The 24,665-nt window shown below is 50.9% G+C and overlaps 1 protein-coding gene and 1 non-coding gene across 2 annotated transcripts in view; both read right to left on the bottom strand.

Moving 5' to 3' along the window:
- SLC24A3 (solute carrier family 24 member 3) overlaps positions 1 to 24,665 on the bottom strand; it is a 428,778-nt gene that overhangs the window by 147,765 nt on the left and 256,348 nt on the right. Inside the window, exon 3 of the mRNA XM_070381141.1 lies at positions 18,390 to 18,466. Within this exon, the coding sequence (XP_070237242.1) occupies positions 18,390 to 18,466 (77 nt within the window). The remainder of the gene's footprint in view (positions 1 to 18,389; positions 18,467 to 24,665) is intronic.
- On the bottom strand, positions 10,948 to 11,020 carry TRNAC-GCA (transfer RNA cysteine (anticodon GCA)). The gene has a single exon. It is a non-coding gene; the product is annotated as a tRNA-Cys (tRNA).

Here is a 24,665-nt window from a genome sequence, read left to right as displayed (position 1 = left end):
TGACTGACAGGTGAGTTAGGACTACACTGAAGGAAAGGAAGATCGGAGATGTTCTGCTTTTTCCTCTCGGCTTCCTTTCCCATTTCTGAAAATAATTTTGGAAATAAAGCAAATCAAATGCAAATGCTCCCCCATTCCTATGGCACAGAATGTCAGGAAATCCGCTTCGCCAGTCTTTGTGCAATATTAAGCGCCCACACATAACACATGGGATGTTTATTCCTCACTCTGGCACCGGCTTCCTCCCTTCCATACTGTTTGGAATGTACAAATGTGGAGGAGTTGGTGTTACCGGCCTCTGAGAACCTTCTGGTTTCACATTTCTGTAAAGGAACAGCTTTTGTGTTTTCAAGGCAGATTAAAGAATCAATTTGCATTTTAAATGGGCACTGTGGAAGAGAACTGTGTGGAGGGCTTCAGGTGGTTTCTGGGTGGTGCAGGTTGTGCCAGGGTAGGACGCTCGCTGGGAGCAGCGAGTCCCCCGTGCCCCTCCTCCTGGCAGGAGGGCCCACCACTTAGAAGGCAGGCTGTGGAGTCTGGGAGACTGGTTCGAATTCTGAACGTGTTCCCTGAGTGACTTTGGATGGGCTACCTGTCCTCCCTGAGCCTTAGTTTCTTCATCTGTAAAATGGAGCAGATTATAGCAAGTGGGTACGTGGTGTTTACTTGTGTCTGTGGTATGAGTACGGATGTCCGTCAACCATCGGAATGGAAAGATCAGTTCAGGGTCCGTACCCACACTGTGACCCTAACAGCTGTGCCCTTGGCAACTTGAAGTCCTGGAGGAAAAGTGTGAGTGGCAGACTCAGCAAGCTCTTGGGCTGTTGGTGTGAAGAGCACACTCACCCACGGGAGCTCCATTGTGGGCTTCCACCCCAGGCTTCTGCCCAGGGCTGCAGAGGGCAGAACGCAGCCTCTGTGCTTGGGCTGCCATCTCACCAGTGACTCAGGGATTCTGACTTATGTTTTCTTTGTTATTGGAATGGACATGTTTTAACTGAACAGCTTGGTCAATTTTGACACCAGAATGTATTTATGGCATCAGTAGAGAACTTGACCAGTACCTCACAAGCCCCCCCAGAGTCACTCAAGCCTAAGATGAACCATTATCCTGACTTGTATCTGTTTTTGTACTTTAATATAAGTAGAATCATACAGTCCACACTCTGTGTCAGACTCAGTACCCCATGTGTGAGGCTCAAACACCCTGTATGTCGTTACCCTGGCTGTGAAGTCTTCCACTGTGTGACGTGAGTGCCATGTACTTATTCCTTGCACTACTGACGGCGCTTTGGCTACTACAAACGGTGCTTCCATGGACATTCTAGTACTTCTGTTTTGTACATAATATACATTTCTGTTGATACCTAGAAGTGGGATTGCTGGGTCACAGAGCAACTCCACATTGCTGTTCAGCTTCTACTACCAAAAAGTTTTACAAAGTGATCGCATTAATGTATAATTCCACCAACAGCAGATGGGAGTTCCAGTTACTCCACATCTTTGGTAACACTTGGGATTTCCAGTCTTTCATTTTAGCCAGGCTGCACCTCTCTGAGGTACATCTAGAAGGATGCCCTGGCAAGAAGCTTCTTTGGGAACTATCTTCAGGGTCTGCTCTCTTTCTGAATAAAGTCTCTATTCCTTGCCCCAACAACTCATCTCGGTATATTAGCATGTTGTGCATACAAGCTTGGTAACCACTGTTAGTTACTCACTCATGTCCGACTCTTTGCAACCCCATGGACTGTAGCCTACCAGGCTCCTCTGTCCATGAGATTTACCAGTCAAGAATACTGGAATGGGTTGCCATTTTCTTCTCCAGGGGAGCTTCCTGACCCAGGGATCGAACCCAGGTCTCCTGTATTGCAGGCAGATGCTTTACCATCTGAGCTACCAGGGAAGCTCTCTGGTAACCACAGTGCACAGGAAAATACTGTTGACTTCCCACGTTCCACTGATGGAGGGGACCATGTACACAGACAGTCCCGAGTGCATTCATGTTTGGCTCCTGAAGGGGTCTTGGTACTAGCACAGGAACATAGGTATCTTTACCTTTCAGGAAATCCAAAGTGCTTGAAAGAAAATGCTGGTCTCACCTGGTCCTCTTCTGTCTGCCCCTGCTGCCTGCCTCCTCTTGAGAAAGGCCGGCATCATCTCTCTTAACAGCCAACACTCACTGAGGACTTGGTGAAGCTGTGGCTGGGCAGTGTTTTATATATATTTTCCACCATCCTCACAGCATCCTCACGAGGTAGGTAATATCATCTTCTTGTCTTTGAGGAGGAAAAACTCACCTCAGGAAGGCCATGTAACAAGTACACAGCTGTGCCACAGGCCTGGGGGGAGGTGGAATTCCGGCACAGGCCTCCTGCTGCCCACCCACCCGGTGCTGTGCAGTCCTGCCCCCCACAACCGACACGAGGTGTGTCCTGAAATCAGAGATCTCGCTGCACTGAAGTGGGTGGTCCACACTACTCTGCTGCAGTACAGGAGGGCGATGTTGACATAGCCCAGCCTCCAGTGGTCATGTTCCATCAAGTCACCACAAACACCAAAGTAGTGCGGACCAACCCCTTCCTCCTGGAGGAATAGAGGGTCAGGTTCCTGTGAGGCTCAGGGCACAACATTTTCCTCAAAGGATCAACCCAGAATCTTGTTTTATGTGCGTTTCTCTTTAAAAACACCTTCCTTAACACATACCCTTGAGTTGTTAACATTGAACTCATGGCCAACACCAGTGTCTCTTGTGCCTGAATGAAGCTCATCTAACACGTGTATTAATATTTTCTCCATCAGGCACATCCCAGCCTTCATGCACAGGAACCCTAGACCGCACTTCAGCATTGTGCTCGGAGGCAAATATAAACAGCAACCTCATCCTCATCCCCTCCTGAAAGCACAAAAATACAGAGAGCGTGGCACAATGCGGGCTGAATGGGATGCTTGTTGACAGTTGCCTCACTCAACCTCAGCTGAGAACAAGCACGTGCAAATATTGCTTTGGGGGCTGCAAATAAATTTTAGCAAGTAGGCGAATCTGCAAATGCAGAATTTGTGAATAATGAGATCAACTGTGTATTTGTTGGTTGATTGATCTAGGGTAAGAATCTTCTTTATTAAGTGCTATGTGCTTGAGCAAACAGTGATCTCAAGTAAAGCACTGAACTAAGCAGAGTGATGGCCATGCCTTGACACTGCTGCAGATCACCAAGAGAAAACTTTCTTCCAAAAACCGCAGAGATCACTAGGAATAGCTGTGCAGTGTCTGCACTGCACAATCCTTTCGGCTGAGGGGAGGCAGCCTAGTTTGGGCTGCTCCACCCAGGAAGGGGCACCATTTTGTCATTTATCCAGAAGTACCATGTTTACCAGTGGTGGCCTCTCAAAGTGCTTCCTGAATGATTTTCTACAAACGTCCCTGGAAACCTATGAGGTCAGCAGGGACAGGTAGCCACGTGCTTGCTTTCCTGTTGGCAATCAAGTGACTTGTCCTACGATATTCTAAGAGTCACTCTTCCAATGCATGTGGTCATTTCAAAGCTGACAAACCAAGGGGTCCTCTGGGCAGTGCCCACCAGTGTAGTGTTTCCTGTACCCAATGGGATGGACCAGTGGAGGGCCAAGGCTGCCTGCCACCTGCCAGCTCAACTGTTTGCTCCATTTGGGGGTTCACTCTTGATGCTGCCATGCCTTCAACATGACTGGAGAAGCATAGGGCGGTGACAGCAAATGGCTGAGGCCGGCACATGATACAGTCTCTAGCTGATCAATTTCCATCCAGGCCTAGGATGATATAAAGATCTGCCCACAGGTGACCAAAGCCCAGTGTTTCCCACAGAGCTCGGTCATTTCTACATAGGCCTACAGATTCTGAGCAACGTGTCTAACAGGACATGGACAAAGCTGAACCCCAAACCCCAAGTGACCCCCCATTCTGCCTGCCTGGTGATTGCTGCTCCCTCCTCCCATGACACCAGCATCCCTGCTGACACCCTACTGCTGCCTGCACAGACACCATGGAGATGCATCCACCCCAGGCCTCCTCCTCTTTCTGCCGTGCAGCAGATGTTAACCTTCTTCTCAGAGCTGTGCAGCTCATGTTAACCTCCCCCGTTCAGAGATGCTCATGAAGCACCTCTGCGTGTGCCCCACCCCATTTTGCTGCAGCAACATAAAGAACCAAACTTTGTCCTGGAGTGACTACGGGAGCATTCCCAGTTGTCTCTGGTGTGCTATCATGCTGAGAATCCTATTTTATTGATAGAGAAAAGTTGAGACTCACCTCTTGTGGGGTCATGGAGAAGTGGATTCTAAGGTGGTTTTGCTCTTGTATAATCTCAATTAGCTGGCCCTCCATGTCCTGACACCCCAAACAAACATGCCATCTAGGTCCAAAACCCTTTTTCTTTGTTCCACACACAGATTCAACAAGAATGCCAGCCCTGTTCTCCCAATCAAATCACCTCTCCAAAGACCCTCCTGCCTAGAAATGTGGAGCCTCCACTTTCTGGAACTTGTTTCTCCTTGGCTGAGGATCCAAGGGAGCTGCTTGGTGAATTGCCTTTACCAACGGGATATGGCAGAGATGATACCATGCCAATGGGGAGCTTAGGGCAGCTTCTGATTATCTCATGGGACATTTCTAGCTGCCATGTGAAGAAACCTAGGCTAGTTCCCTGGAGGATGATACAACATGTGACCCCAGCTGATAGCCAGTCATCTGCCCAAAGACAGGCACCTGGCTGCTGACAACTGATGAGAGACACACAGGGAAGCCTAGCCAAGACTGGAAGAACCACCTGGGTAAGCCCTGCCCAAATTGTTGACCCATAGAACCATAGCTAAATAAGTGGTTGCTTATATAAGCTACTAAAACAGAGGTTCCTCTGTTACACAGCAGAAGCTTACTGATGCAATATCATTCATTTAGAGCTAAGATCATTAATGGGCCCTGACGGTGGTTAGTCATCATTACTCAAAGTAGGACTTTAGCAAACTGTAAAGTACTTGTGAAAGAAGAATTCTGTGATCAGCTTTGAAAGCCATGCTATTACACTTCCCATATGGAGATTCATGGCCCAAATTTGCATATTAAAAGTTTGTGAGAAACCCTGCATTTAGCACATAGTCAGACAATAACTTAGCATTTCTGTTCCCGATCAATAAAGGAGCCTTGATTTCCAACCTGAAGACCACAGATCCTCTGAGAAGCCCAAATGATTGTACTGGGGTCAGGTGTTAACCTGGAGATGGTGGCAGGTGGTTGCGACACCTCTCCAATGGGAACCAGGTGTCCCTATGCTATGGAATAGATGGTGTCTCTGCTCTTGGCTCCTGACCACCTGGAGGCTTCCTTGTACCTGCTGAGGCTGCAGGACAGGCCACCAAGAGGGCACATGAAGCAGCTTCCAGAAAGAACTGAAATAAGACAAGTGCTGCCTCCAGAAGGTGGATGAGCTGCCTGGAAGTCGTTGCCAAAATCCTCTATTTACAGAAAATGGCACTTTGTAAATACCAAGCTGTGCTATTTATGTAGCTGTTTCTCATCAATATATGTGGGAATTCTGCAATTATCACCAGTGCTCTTCAAAGGCTTCCGGAATTGCAGACAAATGAGGGTCACAGATAGAGTCAGCTGAGCCCCGCAAACCCTATGCCCCCGGCTCCTGCTCTTTCACATGGCTTGGCTGCTGGTGAAAGAGCAAAGGGCAGGGCAGGGCCAGGCCAGAGCCATGACCAGGGTCTAGCCAGATGGCCCCTCTCCTTGGGGCATGGATGGGGGAGTAATGTGGGCGGAAACAAGGCACTCAGGAATCTGGACATGGAGGGATCAGTCCAACAATGACCAGCCCACCCTGGTGCTGGACACAAGGCTGGTGACACTGCCCTGCAGCATGGCCACAGTCCCTGTGTCCACCCTACAACCCCCGGGTCCTCTGGCAGCTTAAAGAACTGGGAGGTTTCTAGAGCTGTGCCCAGAAATAAGGCTTTGGAAACTATCAAACACTGTGCCTACTGACCATGTCTGGAGTCACTTCCAATGTCATCACTCACATCGTTGCCATGGAAGGAGACTTCCCTCCCCATCGCCCACCAACTCAGGAGCCCTGCACCTGGCTCCAAGCCCAGCCGTCAATCCTGCGCTCTGTGCCCTGGGCAAGTTGCCTGATTCCTCTCTGCCTCAGTTTCCTCACCTGCGAAAAGAGGAAGTAATCCCTGCGTCCCAGGTGTTATGTCATGGGACCCTCTCAGAGTCTTAGTGACCCATCTACAAAGCGGGAACAAGATCGGCTCCCGCAGGAGAAGCTGATGAACACGCAGCTCTGAGCGTCTCATCCTTCATTTTTTGTGCCATGTTCCCAGCACGAGTCTTATATTTGTCAGCCCCCTGGGAGGGGAGGACCACCTCCCATCCTGCACTGCTCACTGACAAATCTCTCCATCAACATGTCTTCATTTGATTGAAGCTGAGGTAATTATGCAACACTGGTCTCAACATGGTGTCAGCAATTTGCTTCTTTGGGCTGTTTGCTCTGCTAAACCTCAGTCTGTTCATTTATCTAAAATGGGAGGATTAAGGCGGAAGAAGGTGAGAGGAAGATGCTGGCATGCTCCTCCCACTGTGGGAGATCTGCAGCCAATGTCTGTCCCCCACCCCCAGCCTTTACCTTCATGGCCTGGAGTGGACCAACTGGATGCCCTGTTTGTGCAGCATGTGTGCACACAAGCCCTGGTGCTCTCTGCCACTCTCCCTTGTCAGCATCTTAATGGGAGAGAGTAAATTCCTATCTACTTCATTTTCTGAGCTTCTGGGAGATTCCTGATGCACTTGGACCACTGCCGGGTACACTGGTGGCTGAAAAAATGACACGAGGTATCCCCTGTTACCTTGTGACTGATCTTCAGCTGAGCAATGAACACTGGGGGACCTTCTTTCTGCTTGGCTCCCACCCTGATGCCCTGGACTCGTGCACAGACCACTGGCCAAATGAGGCTGGAGTGGTCTAGCATCTGGCCCTTTGCCATGAATATTACTTGGGGGCAGTGGTGGCTCTTGACTCTCTGCAGGAGTCCTGTTCCACATATGGAGCAGCTGCCCACTTTTGTTCTGCCCACACTGGTCATGTGACTTGATCTAACCCCAGGGGCCATGGAAATGAGCCTGTTCTCTTGTGATATGAAGGCACAGAGCCTCGGAGAGTGCCTGTCTGTACGCAAGCCCAGAGCTTAAGCTCCCAACCCCAACCTGCCGAGTTTCACTTAGGCAATATTGATACTCCTGTGTGTTTCCAGGTAGCACAGGCTCGTCAGAAGGGGCTGAGTCCCAGGAAATTGGACAGTGTCATGCCTGACCAGAGACGGGAGTCCTTTTGTCTTTTACTGCACCAATTGTGGCTCCTGGAATTAGACTGGACCTTGAGAATTTTTTTTCACTTATAGCTGAAGAGGCCAAAATATGAGAAAGGCTAGTGACTTTCTCAAGGTCGTAGAGCTGAACAGTGGTAGCCCTGGGACAGACTGGCCCACCACCACTGAGTCATCCTACAGTCAACACAGTAGTGACATCCTCACCAGCCACACTCTTTCTCCTTTGGTGAATGGTGCCATCGCCCATTTACCCCAAAGACAAACAGAGAGAGACCCTCTGCACTCAGTTGGTTTGAAGACATTCAAAGCAGCACAGCTCTCCTGCCAGTGTTCAAAGACTCTATCTCATTATTAGAAAGATCACAACGGGAAACATTCCAGTCTCTGCCACATCTCACAGTGCAGGACACCCCTTCCCCTCCCTTCCCTGAATCTCCATGTCAACACCATCATTAAGCCACACAGAGACGAATACACTCACAGAAGAGCTTTTCCCTTCCTATCAGTTTTTATTTTTTTAAAAAAGACAAGGACCAGCTAATTTTATAAGGGATGACACAGTAAATCATCTCGTTAGTCATCCTGAGTTCTTTCCAGTTTGAACAGACTACTCTCTGAACTGACTTGTCTATTTACTATAGCAAGGGAGACAAGAGGATTCACTTTTTGCCATTTTTGGTATAGAAAAATCTGGTTTCTTTGCTAGCAAAGAGTGGAGCAAAACGTTCAGGCAGTGGCTAGTCATGGAGTATTCACACGTGAGAACCGAGGCATGTGTAGACACTGCACACGGCAGCAGGATGGAGGGTCGATGTGGAATCAGAGGAAGGGGTGCACCCAGGCACCCCAGGTGCGATGAGCTTGAAATGACTGAGGAACACGAGGAAGGTCTGAGGGTGGGAGTGTACTCGGGGTGGGGAGAGTAGGACATGGATGTGGAGAGGTGGGCAGACACAGAACGTGCAGGCCAATCCCCACATATATCATTAAAGGACTGCCTGGACCACTGTGTGGGACGTGGACATGAGGGGAGATCCTGGTCCAGGGGAGGGTGATGGCAGCCTGGACAATAGCCATGCCAGTGAGGATGGAGAGGAGATGGGGATAAGACACAGTTTGGAGGTGGAAAGGCCAGGATGAGCTGATGGCGGTGGGGTAGGAGGGAAAGAAGTCAAGGCTGATTCTATGATTCCAGCCTGAGCAATTCAGTGGATGTGTTTCTGAGATGGCCAATCTAAGGGGCAAGAGGGTTTGTTGTCTTTTAAAAACCCATGGCTCCATTTCAAACTATATTCCAACTCCATATCAATCTACACTCCCTCTTCAATGGAGTGCTGAGTTGCCAAGGGAGAAATTAAACACACTCACACACACACTCCTTTATCCAGAATCCCACTTTAAGTAATTGTGCCTAAGATGGTAAAATGTCTTTCCTATTGCCTTTTAAAAGAGGGTTATGGTATCCATAGATAAGCATCTGTGTATGTCATGTGTGCACTCAGACGGATGTGCACACATCCAGCCTGGGGATAAAATTGCCCTCTGGGACTCGTCCTCTGCAGAGGAGAGTAATAGGTTTTGCCTCAAGCCAACCCTGTGAAACAGAAAAGCAATGAAGTCAGATGAAGCTGGGCCTGTGTCCAGGAGAGGATGAGAGGGCCAGCACGAGCCAAAGCTGCTGGTCCCATCACAGTTTCAGATACTGAAAACCACTCTGCTAACTGCGCTCATCCCTCTAGTTCACAGCACTGAGGAAAAGACAGCTTTAACAAGTTCAAGAGGAGAAAAAGTAGATCCTCAGGCTCCTACCTTTGTATGTAAAATGAGATCCATCAAAGCACTAATAACATAGCAGACAAGACAGACTCCATGTTTACCTTTGGAATCCACTCCCAGGGCAGGAGAGGGCCTTGTATTCTGAGAATGCATCACGAGAGTCCATGAAGAGCATCCCCAGCCATGGGCCAAGGATGAGGCCACAGGTGGACCTAATTTGCATTCTTGCTTTGTCATTTCCAGGCAAAAGAGCCTTTCATCATGAAATCTATTTGCAAATAGCTCCTAGTATTCTTGGGAGTAAGATGAAGCAAGCCTTAGGAAACAAGACTTTCAGAGAGAGTGTCACAGGTGTCCCAGGAGTGGAGGACACACACCCATTGGATTAGGAGTTGGGTAGGTGGGTGCCATCTTCGTCCCTGGGCTGACAGTGAGAGGCAAGTTCGATGGCTGACAGTTCACTCCAAATATCCCCTAAACCAGCTCCCTGGGATCTGGTTCTAAATTCCCCAATGAAAGAGGGGCCACTTATTGAAAGGGCAATTTATCTTTGGTGTTCCTTAAGATTCCTTAAGTGTAAGAACAAGAGAGGACTGCTGCTGCTGCTAGGTCGCTTCAGTCGCGTCCGACTCTATGCGACCCCAGAGACGGCAGCCCACAAGACCCCCCCAGCTAGCAATGGGAACAGTTCTGGAAACTCTTCAGGAGCTTCTGAAGAGGGTGAGAAGCTCTTGGGATCTCAGGGAAGCAGGGGTAGGGGGAGATGTGGCAGAAGAATCTGGCTCCGTCCTCACTGTGGCCCCCCAGGTTGAATGGGCTTAGCCAAAGCTACACCCCAAACCCACCTCTGCCCACTCCTTAACTGAGAATACATTTGGGTGGTTTTCATACTCAGGCACCAGCTTCAGCTGCTGAAATAACATCTCAGCAGACAGAGGCCAATGCTTCAGGGAAAGAACACTGTGATTGTCACCAATGACGTGTTTGTTCAGATGCTACATGTTGGAGCACATGTTCAGAAAGGACTCTGAGTCCTTGTGAAATTGGGAAACAGACACAGCTCTGTAGGGGCTACAGACATAGCTCGCTGGGGCTCTGCAAAGCCCAAGCTACCTAACAGCACCAACATCGTGGAGACAAGGCATGTAACTGGAGTCGGTGGTTTCAGAGGAAAGATACTGTAAAATTGTAGTCGGTATAGAATATTGTTCACTTTGGGACTGTTGGCAATGTCATCTCAGAGGAACACATAAATTAAGTTTGCCTTGTAGGTAACAAAATAAAGAAAATAAAATAGAGTGGGGACAAGTGGACCAATAATAATAAATTACTATCAATAATGACAAAATATTGATAGATAAATAAGATGAAGAGCAGCATACAGTAGGCTGCAGGTGTCTGGTCCTGATAGGTAAATATTTGGTATCTAAGCAATGTGCCTGCTCTCTCCCATCACCAGTTGGGGCTCCTCATTAGATCAAAGATAACACTGTCTGCTCCAAGCTCATTCTCTAAGCTTCTCTCTATTGCACTGGGTTCAGGATGTGAACCAAAGAGACAGTAGATGAACACCTGTAGCGTCTGTCCAGAAGGGGCTGGGTTCTCATAATTTTGCATCTTCTATAGCCTCATGGGTTTCAGAGAGAGAACAGATGTGCATAATAATAATGGTTGTTGTTTACTCAGATTGTGTGTGACTGTTTGGTGACCCCATGGACTATAGTCCACCAGGCTCCTCCGTCCATGGGATTTTCCAGGCAAGAGTGCTGGAGTGGATTGCCATTTCCTTCTCCAGGGGATCTTCCTGACCCAGGAATCGAACCCGGGTCTCCTGCATTGCAGGCAGACGCTTTACCGTCTGAGCCACCAGGAAGCTAATAATAATGGTAGGTAATATCTATTCAGCCTTTTCCCTAGAAGCAGAACTAGATTCCAGGATTCTAGTGCAAGCCTTTTAGCTGCGAGGGAGGAGTCTCAGAAAGTGACCCCCCTCCAATCCAGAAAAGAGCAGGAAAATAGATCAGGGAGGAAGGGGCTGCTGATCCAGTGTGTTATCCGTAAGATGCTGGACAGGCACCTGCTGGGGCACCTGGGGGAGACAGGGCTGAATGTGTTTCCTTGTGCACATCGGAGGCATAAGGGAACAAAGGTATTTATCCATCAACCCCTCTCTGACTGAGGGCTACTTCTGGGGGTTGATAATTTCCTGGCACTTCTGGGCTGCCCTGCATTCTGGTAGAACAGGCTCTGGGGATCAGCAAAACCCTGGACTCATGGGAGCAGGGAACTGGGGTTCAGGCAGGCACACCAAGCTATAAATACTAAGTGGGTACAGGGGGCCTTATCCCAGCAGCGCCAGATACTCTACCAAGAGCTCTGCCCACATGCCTTCATATGTTCCTGAAAGCAGCCAGATTCACCTCCAGCGACTGACAGGGAAGATGAAGCTTGACCAGGCAAAGCAGATCGCCCATGGCTATGCGCCTAATCAGTAGAAAAGCCAGGACCGACACTCAGGTGGGTTTCACTCAAAGGGTACGCTCTAAGCCACCACCAGGCTTTATATCCAGCTTGAGGTCCTGGGGAACCAGCCACTGGCCAACATGTGTGCCGCCCGTGGGGCCTGATGGTCAGACTCTGGCTGTCTGAACTGGGTCTCACGCAAGGAGAGGAGTGAGTAACTTAAGATCTTTCGAAACATAATTTACCCTCTTTGTGCTAATCCTCTCTGGACACCAGTTTTAGCTTTGTGTTGACACTGACAAATTAAGGACATGCTCAGCACTTTTGCAAAAGTAAACAGGAAATTCCACAAGCTCTTCTAATCATTTTTCTCTTCCAGGGTGAAATCCCTTAACTAAACACGTCTGCCTGGCCAGAGAGTTGTTGCCAGGACCTTGCTGACCAGATCCTGTGGGTCCCGTTATACGTCGAAACCCCTGTGGCAGCTCCTCTCTAAGGACCCTGGCCTTGGAGCTATAGAAAGGCCTCTGGGCCCCCGTGTCCTGGTGTTCATGAGGATGGGGCCGGCTCCCAGTGGGTCTGACTCTGGTCCTTTGTGGTGGGCTAAGCACAGGTGAGCCACTCTTAGAGAGATGTACGGTGAGGAGAAGGTAAGGACCAAAACACCTAACATTTCTTGAGCATCTACTATGCACTCCCACTTTATAGATGTGGAAATCGAGGCCAGGAGAAGTTCTGTGACTTGTTCCAAAGCCCCTAGCACTTTGGTGATACACAAGCTCTCCTGCTCCTAATCTGGGTATCCTTCTCTCTCATCAAACATCTCATCTTGCAAAATAGGTTAATTGTCTAGCTCAGGGAACTATAGTCAATATCTTATAATAACCTATAAGGGGAAATAATTTGAAAAATAATATGTGTGTTTATGTAAAACTGGATCACGTTGCTGTGCACCTGAAATATTGTAAGTCAACTATACTTCAATAAAAATATATATTAAGAAAAAAGAAGCCTATACATAACCCCACCCCCCCACACACACAAAAATCCCATCTTGGATGCCTGGTGGCCTGTAAGTGCCTTCTACGCATCGTGTGTGTATGAGTTGCTAAACCCAGGCCATCGCTTAGATGCCAAGGGTAAAGGAGTAGCGCCTCTTTCCTGGAGACCTTTTTTCCCGACCACCTCTGCTTTGTGATTTTGAGTTGACAATGCAAGAAAAAGGAGGGATGATGGTCAACTAGAATCTCTAGGTCTTCTAGGGAACACCCTGCCATGCACGCATGCTCAGTTGCTCAGTTGTGTCCAACTCTTTGCAACCCTATATGGACTGTTCCTCTGCCTATGTGATTTTCTAGGCAAGAATACTAGAGTGGGTTTCCATTTCCTCCTGAGGTTACTTAATTTATATTAATGAAAATAAAATAAAATTTAAAGTCAGACTAACCTCTCAGTTAGACTAACCAAGTTTCAAGGGCTCAGTAGCTCACATGGCCAGCAGCTCCCTTACTGGACCAAGCAGAGAGAGAACAACTTCATCAGCGTTAGAAGATTTGAGATAGCACTGTTTTATAGACTTAAAGTGTTCAGTCTCAAGAGCAAAAAAGGAAAGGAATGACCTTGGAGAGACAAAAACCACCCCCCCTGCCCCCGGGGCTGAGGTGGAGCTTTGATGTACAAAGCTGCCTCTCCAAGTAGGGGTGGGGGCAAGAAGGGCCCCTTCCACATTCTACTGGCACCCTGGCCCCTCTGACCACTGAGAACTGGCTTGTGCATCAATTAGTTTATTCTTTGGCTCTTAACAAAAGCACTCTGAGCCTCAGGGAGGGGAGAGGATCCAAGGACACGATTCCTTAAGATATTATGATTAAACAGAAGACTGGAAGCAGCCAAGGCCCCAGGGAAAAGATATCCGCCCTGTAAGGCTCCTTCCAGAGCCCCTCCCCCAGGACGGAAAGGGACTGAAGCTCGGAGGAGGCAGGGAGAGGAGGAGAGAGCTCCCCACCTGGGATGGGCTCTCCCCGTTCTTCAGGAACACGTCAAAATTAGCCTTCACCCTGCTCCACGTTGGGGGTGAAGTTGGAGTTGGAATTCAGGCTACAAAGCCAAGACTTCCTTTGGGATCTGTCCGCCCTCCTGTGCTTCAATCACCCCAACTAAGGAAGACTGACTGAACGTATCCTGATCAACATTAGAACAGACGGTGAAGCAAGTTCTCAGACAAGTGTGTTTTCCTGGGGATATTCACTGTTGATAGAAGTTTGCAGATGACAGATTTCCACTCTACCAGGAGCTTCCCAGGTGGCTCAGTGGGTAAAGAACCTGCCTGCAATGCAGGAGATACGGGTTCAATTCCTGGGTTGGGTAAATCTCCTGGAGGCAGGCACAGCAATCCACTCCAGTATTCTTGTGGAGACAAGAATCCCATGGACAGAGGAACCTGGCAGGCTACAGTCACAGAGTCATACATGACTCAGCACAGCACAGCACAAGGAACCCCTGGGTAAATAAGGTAGGAAGGAATCTTTGTCTAGTGGAATCTCAGGGCTGAAGGTTTCTGACAGCCTCAAAACCCGGAAGAACCAAGGAAAATTAAAGTCACAGTGCGGGGAAAGTTTAACCAGAAATGGCTGCTTGATTTCCACAAAGCTCACAAAAAGGAGGGAAGTATAAAAAAAAAAAAAAATGAAGGCAAGCTTGGACAGGGAAGATTAAAGTGTAGTTTCTGAGAGTCAGAGCATCTGTGACCAAGGGCCAGCACCAGGCCAAGGGCAGGGGCTGTGCGGAAAGCCTCCCATGAAAAGCAAACTCACGATGTCCGTGTGCGACGGGCTGTGTGAGCTTAGCTGTGAAGCTTAATCAGGTTTCGGGACACGTGCTAAAAGGCCTGGGTGCTCTGGTGGAGATCCCAAATCACTGCCAGCTGGTCCCTGGGGTCCTCTCTGGGGCAGCCTGGGTGACAGGGCACAACTCTGGGACCCTCCCGAAGAGGGCCTGCCACCCCTCACTGGAGGAGGCCGGATGACGTAAACAGCCATTTATGATGCCCTGAGGGCTGTTCGTCAGGGTACCTGGGACCCCAGCCACATGGCCCTGAGCCGACCTCCGGCCTTCCTGGACCTCTGTGCCCTGGCAGGGGAGAAGAGTGCTCTGGGTTGCCTCTGGCCATGCCTGACCCTATTCCCCAGGCAAGGAGGGACCACTTCCAAGCCAGTGCCTGAGTCACCTCCTGGGGCCTCCCACCCTGCAGACCATAGTTTCCACTCCCTCTAGGTCCCGAACTCCAGGGTCTACATCTTCCATCGCAGGTTTCTGCTTCCTGCCTGGAATTCCCTTCCCTCTTCTCCTTTGGAAAACACCTGCCCACTCTTCAAACCCATTCCGCTGTTGGAGCCTTCATTTCACTCCTCCTGCCCTGGGGGGACCATGGCCGCACTAACATGCAGCGGGAGCCATCCAGGGGGGATCTGCCTCCAATACAGCGGGCTCCTGCAGAACAATACAGTGAGCTGTGACCAGACTGTTAGAAGGGTCCAGCCTGGTGCCACCATCCTGCAGGGGCTCAGAGATGCTTCCCAGAAGGCTGAGAGCAGGACTTTATATGTAGCTCCTACAGCTCTGACTTATGCATTTAACTGTTTCCTACTGGTGACAGGGATGACTCAGGTTAGCCCTGGCAGCCTTTCCTACACTCAACGATGTAATCTGACAATTCTTGAGCTTCAGGTGTGCTGGGTGCCATGGTGGGTGGAGCTTGTCCCAGTGCTGAACAAGTTGGGACTGAGTAGCTTTTGTTTTGTGATGTCCAGACACTACATGAGTGTTTCCTGTGAGGCTCGTGTGACGCTGCAGAAGGAGGGTGGAATGGGTTATATTTCTGAGGTTGGACAATATAAACTTGTTCCCTGACCCTGAGGAGGCCACCAGCAGGCCCAGCCTGACTAAATGCAGCAGAGGGGCTCCTCCTCTCCCGAGCCTAGGACCCCTGCATCACCTGCCTGCATGTGGATCCCCCAGGCAGCAGGTTGGGCTTCTCCACTGGGGTCTCCTCCCTCTGAGAGGCAGGTTGGGGAGGAAGCCTGAGTGGGCCTTGGCTGCAGACACAGGCTGTTTGGGTGGAGAATTCTGGAATTCCAGGTGCTGGAGCATGGTCTTCAAGGGGTGAACACTGACTTTGGCCCCTAGACTCCTTGCCCTGTGGTTTCCACAATGCAGGGCGCAGGGCAGGGCAGGCTGTGGCATAAGACACCAGTAATGACAAAGTGTGAGGCTGCAGGTTTATATCCACTCCTCTAGGCAAGGTGGGGTAGAAGGCAATGGCAACTCACTCCAGTACTCTTGCCTGGAAAATCCCATGGACTGAGGAGCCTGGTGGGCTGCAGTCTGGGGGGTCGCTACGAGTCGGACACGACTGAGCGACTTCACTTTCACGCATTGGAGAAGAAATTGGCAACCCACTCCAGTGTTCTTGCCTGGAGAATCCCAGGGACGGGGAGCCTGGTGGGCTGCTGTCTATGGGGTCGCACAGAGTCAGACACGATTCTTCAATTCTTCAGCAGCAGCAGCAGGCAAGGGGGAAAAAAAAGTACCTTTAAGCAAAGGCCGGAATTATCCTGCTTTGTCTATTTAGCTTTCATGCCTGCCTGGGAACTCACTGCCACAGATGGCATAGGCCTTACGGGACCCTTGGCTCATGAAGGACAAGGCAACGTACCTTCCTCTGCCTTCAGCTGGGTTCAGAGGATCCCGGGGCTGGGGGGAGTGGAGGAGGGTGGAAGGGCCCTGCCTTTGGCTGCGACAACACCCTGTGGGAGACGGAAGTTTGTGCTGTTTGGGCTGAGAGTGGAAACCTCATCTCTCAGCTGTCAAGGCCATCAGGGCGCAGAGGCAGCCGGGAGTCCCAGGTCTGATGCAGTGCCTCGGTCTTCTCAGCCTAGCAACGGGGAAGGTTCCCTGGTGCTGGGGTGGCAGCTGGCATCCATAGTAACTGTTCTGTGCCCGTGACTCTCCTGATGGGCAGGAGGGCTGCAGAGGCTGTTTTATCATTTGGGGCCCCTCGAGCCTTTTTTTAAGTGGATGGTTTAAGGGGTTGGGGTAAGTGGGGAAAGACTTGTAGAGTTGATGGCTTTCATTAGGAAAGGAGTCATGCTTAGGCAGCTTATGGGGCCAGAGGGTAAATATATTGCCAGAAGTCGCTCACAAAGCAAGGACAGCAGAACCAGGATCTACCCCACATCTGGTCTGACTCCAGAGCCCATGCTGTGGATGGAAAAATAAGGTTTCTGTCCCCTTCCCTGAGTTATGGTGGGCATGTGACTGCAATAGAGGCTGGCAGAAATGACTTGTGTGACTTCAGAGGCTGTGCCACTCAGGCCATGGGCTTCCTCCTTGTCACCGCAACCCTCCCTCTGCAAGCCCTGGGCTGCCACCTGGAGCCATGCTGGAGGGGCCACACAGAGGTGCTCCAGTTGACAGTCCCAGCTGAGCTAGTCCTCCGGGCACTGCAGCCCAGACACCAGACATGGGAGTAGACGAGCCTTCTTCAAGGGGTCCTCCAGCAGCAGTGGCTCCAGTCCCAGCCATCAGTGCCACCACCAGCCATCCAAGTCTCCCATCCTGGGCCCTGGATCCCGGGGTGCAGCACCCACCTCTGTGCCCTTTCTGAACTATTGATCCCTGCAACTGATAAGCAACAGGATGTAGTTATCTGATATGTCACCCAATTCAGAGAAAGTTTCACAGCAATAAATAACCAGAATGGAATCAAGAGCACGCAGGCGGAGCCCATGCCATGGAGATGGGAAAGAGCACTGATGTGTCTAGTGGAGAATGTGCCCCGAGTCTTAGTTCTGCAGCTACTTCTTCAAGACAGAGCCACCTCTGCCCCCCGCCTCCCCCCGTCCCCCCGCCCAACTCTCTGGATGGGGACAAGGAAAATCAAAAGCCTTCCATCCACTGGGCCTGTGGATGAAGTGCTAGGCCAGGGGTGGAGATTAAGAGCCAGAATACATTTTCATGGACCACCTACTACGTGCCAGACACTGCCCCACCACACGACAGGAAGAGGTCTCGGAGGAAGCCACATGCAAAACTACATCCCTGTTCTCATTCCAGCTGTGCACAAAACTACATCCCTGTGGGAGAGAAGGTGACGAGCAATAAGCAAAGAACTAGATAATATTATGTCACAGGGTACTTAGCGCTGCAGAGAAAAGTAAAGCCACGTGAAGACAGGAAGTTTACAGAGGCAGGTTGGGGAAGGACGGACTCCCAAAGAAGGTAGCATTTCAGCAGAGAGAATCCCAACTCTGTTTGACCCCAGAGCCCACACCCTGGGCATGGGTATCGGGGAAAGAAAATGTCCATGTAGCCCCTAGCGTACACACCTGTGGCCTCTTAAAGACAGGACCTTTGGATACACAGTACCGTATATATAAGACAAACGAGAAGAATCGGCTGTAAAGCACAGGGAACTATACTCGATATCTTGTAATAACAACCTAGAACGGAAGAGGACCTGAAAAAGAATATGTACACACACACATATAATTGAATCACTTTTCTGTACACCCAAAACATTGTACATCAACTACACTTTGATAAAAAACTCCTTTTAAAAAGCACGTTTGTTGATCACCTGTTTGGGGCTCACAGACCCCACAGCAGGTGTGTGAACAGGAGGGGAAACCCTTCCCCTCCTTTCCCCTCCCTCGCCCTCCAACTCCCCCTTCCAGGCTCTCCCTCAGGCCCCGCAGCGGGGCCATCAGCAGGGTACTTACGCAAAGCACGTGAAGGACCACCGCGCCCTGTCTTCGGTCCTCATTGGTGAAGATGTCATTGGGGAACTCGTGCAGGGCTGCGGGATGGAGAGAGAAGAGCAGCTCAGTACACACAGGTGACAACATTTCAGAACAGGAAGCCTTCAGAGCACTGCCTTCTTCAGTCTACTGTGAACTTGGATGAGGAAAAATGACATTTGTAAGTTCAAAGTTCACAAATCTCTAACTGGGAACTTGGTGATTCCTCCTGATAAGAATAGAGGCAACAAATCTCAGCCATGTTAGAAACATGCAGGGCTGTGACCCCAGCAGACACGCTCAGGACCCACGGTCCTACCATCTGCCTGGCTCCCGCTCACCCCCTTCAACACGGGGGCAGCGTGGAGATCACCACTTATGACCAAGGTTCATGAGGACACCTGGGAACCACTACTGTGCAGGTCTGTGTTCTAACACCCTGACAACTTCATTCCAGTGCATCAGTTTCCTTCTGCAGCATCACACGTCCTTGCAAATACTGAAATGTTTCTCACAAGCAGAGGTCTGCGGGCTTCAAGGACTACCCGGGGGTCCGTGGCACATGCAGGGTTAAGTCTTTGCTCTGAACTGTCTGACTGGCCCTCTTTTCCTTGTCCTGCTCTTGCCCTGGCCAGGGCCCCCTTGGCCTCTTAGACTCCCTCCTCCTGCCTCCTACTTCTATACCACATTGCCCTCTGCTTCCTGGGAAGTCCAGTGCAGGGCAGAACACATAAGAAATGTTCTTTTCTGCCCACTTTCCAAACCCAGGACACGGGTGGCTGCTGTGCGGAACCCTGCAGGGCAGGCCTGTCCCTCAACCCCCTGGCCCAGGTTTCCCAGCACTGTCTGCCCCCCACCCAGGGGCGCTTGAATCTGGCCAAAGCGGCACCCCACTCCATGGTTCTGAAGACAACAGGCATTGCCCATAGCTGCACTGCTCCTTCCTGATGTGCCCTGGGGATGGGCTGGCTGCAGTGGGTAGAGACAGAGGCTCTGACAGCAGGACATCTGCACAGGTTTGGGCAGAATTCACAGCAGCATACGCAGTGACCTCTGCTCCCGGCCAGCCGGCACCCACCCTCCCTGCACTTGACACCCACTATGCCTCCGACCCTCCCAGAAAGCTGTTGCTTCTGGACTGTAGACGAGGAACCCAGCGGCAGCAGGACCAGACGGTGTGCTGGAGCATCCACAGGGAGGGCCATGCACCCAGGAGACCAGCCCATGACGCCCTCACAGCTGTGACCTCTTGGCTCCTGGCACGGCTTGCCCATCTTATTTCACCTGGTGACCTCTTCCTTCTGGGGGGCTTCTTCCTAGTGGGGACCTGATCCAATCTAAATTCAGCCCCCACACACCAGAGGAGCAATCTGTGCAGCTGCCATGGGGCTTTTCAGTGCTGGGCAGTCAGGGGTAAATGTGACCAATCCATTTCCCACCTTCCTCCAGAGGTAGAGATGGGCCAATATGCAGGTTACTGTATCCATCAGGACAGCCTTGGGAAACTGAAGCCAGGGTCTGCCTTGTGATGGGCATCATATAAAACCGCCATGCGTGGGGACCACTTACCATCAACGAGGAGGACGAGGGATGTGAGGGGCATCAAGGTGCCCCTGCCACTGATACATGGAAGCCAACCACTGCCTTCCCTCCTGCCCCTCCTGTTGAGAGCAGCAGATGGAGGGAATGAAGGCCATGGTGCAGGCAACCCTACCAGTCTGCAAGATGCCCACACCGTGCCTGCTCCGTCATCCTTGCCTCTCTACCAGAGCCCCCAAGAATGGTTTGATCAAGGGCACCATGTCAGTAAGTGACACATTTTTATGTTTTGAATCGAGGCGTTTTGAAGGACTATTGCTAATGCTGAAGTTTCAATACCTTGGTCAGCTGATGCAGAGTCAACTAATTGGAAAAGATCTTGATGCTGGGAAAGACTGAAGGCAAAAGGAGAAGTGGGTGGCAGAGGATGAGATGGTTAGATAGCATCACCAACTCAATGGACATGAATTTAAGCAAATTCCAGGAGATAGTGGAGGACAAAGGAGCCTGATGTGCTGCAGTCCATGGGATCACAAAGTCGGACGGACATGACTTAGTGACTGAACAACAACAATTTTTATTTTAAATGCCCTGGGTGCTCAACAGTGAGTTCAGGAGTGGAATGACCAGGACCAGATGGATGTTCTGGGCTTTGAGTTTGGTAGGGGAGGGTCTCAGCAGAGATCTGGATTCCCAATAAACCCTGGGGCCTGGCTGGGGCTCTTGGATAGGCCCAGGCCGAGAGCTGTGCCCTTGGATGGGGAAGGACCCACAGAGCCCAGTGCTGGCTCTGGACAGGCAGAGTGAGCGCTGTCCAAAGTGCTGGCCCAGGAGGTGTTGGGTGGAGGTTGGGGTAAAAGGGTAGGGCTGGGGACCAGGACACTCTCCTTCAGGCTCCTCCTTCCTCAATGCTCAGGGGAGTGGGGAGCTTGGCAGTGTTCCCTTCTTGATCTGTCTTCCTGGCCTGGTGTCTGACTCATCACCAGCTGGAAACTCCCAGTCCTTGGTCAAGGGTGCCTCCTGCTGTCAGAACTGGCTAGGAGAAAATCAATGAAATTCTCCATGAGATGATCCTGTTACCCAAATGCTAGTCCATGTGCCTGACATGCAGTGAGGCCAAATGATACTGAAATGCTGGCGTTCAGAGCAGAGAAAAATTTTCTGCAGGGCCTAGCAAGGCTGAAGCAAGTCTTATGCCTTAAAAACCCCAAACTTCCTGAAAGCTCTCAGCAAAGCCCTTTTCTAGGAAAGGGGAGGGAGAGGCATGGTTGTTGTTGCAAACTTCTGGTGTCAAACCCTTTATTCCTGAGGTCAGGTCATGGTTAAGGAATGACATGCTTGTCAATCTCCACCAAACAGATGTGATTCTCTCTTCTGACATGAAAGGGCAGGTCCCAAGGCACAACTTCCACCCTCCAAGGTCTAGGGCCTGGTTAAGAGGAGGCAAAGCTCAGTTGTTGGCTCCCTCAGGGCCAAGTCTCCAGACCCTGTCTAGCTGTCATAGCTGAGGGAGACAGATCCCTAGGACCCAAATGGCCCTCAGGCTCCTCAGGCTGCCTAGACAACAGGGACTGGATATGGCAGGACACAGTCCCAGCCTGGTCCCTGGGCCCCCCCAGCTCACCTGCTGGCCCAAGCCTGGGTGAGCTGGAGGACCCTAGGAGAAGGCCAGGATCCACCTCTTACCTCACTCTCCACCTGATGACCACCACTCTGCTGACCATTGGCTGAAATGCCCATGATTGGTGGTTCATTGACAACTGGTTGCCTGTTCGTGGGACCCAATGCAGTGCTAACCAATGGCCGAGTGGGACCACTAACGGTCACTCACTGACAGTTGGTCACTTGGGAGCGGGGCCCACGGCGGCACCAACCAATGGCTGAGGACCACTAACGGTCACTCACTGACAGTGGTCACTTGGGGGTGGGGCCCATGGCGGCACCAACCAATGGCCAAGCGGGACCACTAACGGTCACTCATTGACAGTTGGTCACTTGGGAGCGGGGCCCACGGCGGCACCAACCAATGGCTGAGAAGGACCAGTAACAGTCACTCACTGACAGTGTAGACCAATAGTTGAGCAGGACCACTAACAGTCCTGAAAAACCACTGCCTGCTAATGGGGTGCAGAGTGTAATGGCATGTGGCAAAGGCCTGGTCTATCACTATCCCACTGCAGAAGCAAGGGGCTGTGAGCAGAGTGGCTCACAGAGCTGGAGGTGACTGGGCAGTGGCTGAGACAAAGGGTGGGTGTGACCAGTCGGGAGGGTTGGAAGGCAGAGGACAGTCAGTTAAATGCTTTCCAATTGCTTCCAGAACGACAACATTCTTACTTGGTGGTTCCCAGTCATATGGAAAGAATGGCTAGGTAAGAATTCCCCCGGAAGCCTCACCTGATGTGGGTCCCACTTTATGACAGCTCTTCTGAAAACATGTACTGGGCTGATGATGAAATTATTATGATGATTTCAGAGAGCTACTGCATGACTTGCAAAGAACATTGTAATCATTTTCAATTCCATCATGTTGGAAGCTTGTGTGACTCATTGGCAAAGACCAGTACCTGACGACCCTAGCCACAGGGGACATGACTCAGGAGCAGCCCCATCACCAGAGACCCAACTGGGGCAGCAGCTTCTTTGGGGGTAAGCCCCCAAAGCTCATCACTTATCTCATCAGTAACCCTCTCCACCCCATATGCACCCTACATAGTGCCTGCCAGTACAAAGTTATTTCACGAAGTATTGTTTTGTCCTGGTTCTAAAGCAGTTTGATGTGATGGTGTTTAATTTCCTTAAGGCAAGGGTCAGCTTAGGCCGAGGAAAGGGCCCTCAGTCAGGCGTCTGGAGATGTGGGGCTCATCCCCAGGCTTCTTGTGGTGTGGCTTTTGCCAACGTGTCACTTCATCTCTCCGGGCCTGAATCTGCCTGCTGGGCCATATGAAAAATGGCTGCGGTTTCTGGTCACTGCTCCCTCCAGTCCACGCAGTGTAGGGTCAGTGCATACAGCAGGTGCCTAATAAGTGTTGACAGGATGAAGACCTCTGTGGGGAGGAGACGGGGTCCCTGACTGCAGATAGCATGAGCTGGCCTTGCCCAGCTGGACCAGTGGTTCAGGAGCTGCTGCTGGTGGTTGAGTTAGCTTCTCTGAGGTTGAACAACCCCCCACGTGAGGCCAGCACAGACTCTGGGCCACAAACTCAGCCCCAACAGTGCTTTCGGAAGGGCCACATCTGCCTCTGAGAAGAGCGTACGGAGACAGAGTGGCCGAATGGCTCTGCCCAGCACTTCTTGGCCTCGGCTTCCTTAACATTTTCCTGTGGCCGTTGGTTGGGCTTTGAGTATAAGCCCACCATGGGAAATGAGGCCTGGGTTCAGGGCCCACCTCTGTGACTCATGGGTTTTCTTTTCCCCTCTCTGAGCCCACCTCCTCCATTGGTGAGAAGGTGTGTGGACGCCATCCGTGTAGAGTTGCTGGGAAGTGTGCAAACATGTGTGAAACACCTCTGCCATGTCATCTTCCTGGGTACCTATTGCTGTTCCTGTTCATTTTAACAGCGATAGGATGTTCGCCCAAAAGGGGGCCAAGGACACATTCCTCACGACGACGGTGTTAAAACACACCGATCACCAACTCCTGCCTGCCTCGCCTGGGTTATTTCTCCAGGATGGTGTTTGGTCCGAAGGAGCCGCATGAGTGCCGGAGCCTCTGATAAGTGCTTCCTGTGTACAGGCTGTTGGGGAGCCCGAGGTCCTTGTGTCATGCTGGCAACCGCTATACATCCAGCTGAAGTTTCCCCCAAATACCTTCAAAATCCTCAAAGTCTCTTTCTGCTCCTCTCCTTCTCCCCCTAATTTTCTTTCCGGTACATCTTGCCAGCCTGGGGCAGGCAGCCGGCAGAGGCAAGCAGTGCTGTTCCCATAGCAACGACAGAGCCTGGAGGGAGCGGATTCCCCTTACCAAGGCAACGGCAATCAGCGGCCTGCTTCTCTCTCCTGGCTGCTTTCCTGGGCCTGAGTTTGATGAGTCTAAATGGAAGTCTGAAGGGGATGGAGAGCTTTTTTTAAAAAATGCAACAGGGACTTTCATAGCATCTTTAGACATACTAATTGCATACTGATCAAATGAAGCGGCTCAAGATGAAAATCAACACACCTAAAAAGGCCCAGCTCCCTGAAAATACCTGAGTGAAAGGAATCTGGGCCTCTGCGACCAAAACAACACCCTGCTCTCATCCAGGTTTGTTTGTTTTTAATCATGAAATACTCAGAGCATCTTGATTGCCTGGCCCCTTGGGGATTGCACCAAGAACTGAGGTCCTGACACTGCCCAGCTCCTCTCTGTAGCAATGGGTGACTTCAAGCTTCTGTTTTAGATGTTCTGATACATCTTGCTGCTCCCTGGGCCCCTGGCAGACACCCTGGGAAGCCGAGTCTGCCAGGTGTGGTGACAGCCCCCACAGAGCCCTCCTGATGCTCTGTTGGTGGTCCCATTCTGCTGTGCTGACATGTAACCTTCCAATACACTGCAGTCATGCCTTGGCCTAAATAACCCTATGAGCTCCCGGGAGTCAAGACCTCTCTCAGGGCAGCACCCACCAGGCCCAGCGCCACAAAAGAGAATGACACCGAGTGAATGGAATCAGACAGCCTTTCTCCTAGGACACAGCTTCTGTATGCACCCAGGACAGAATTATTAGCTGAAAAATGACACTGGGA

The sequence above is a fragment of the Bos mutus genome, chromosome 13, assembly GCF_027580195.1.
Source record: "Bos mutus isolate GX-2022 chromosome 13, NWIPB_WYAK_1.1, whole genome shotgun sequence".
Classification (NCBI taxonomy): domain Eukaryota; kingdom Metazoa; phylum Chordata; class Mammalia; order Artiodactyla; family Bovidae; genus Bos; species Bos mutus.
This window is presented reverse-complemented; position numbering and strand designations above follow the sequence as displayed.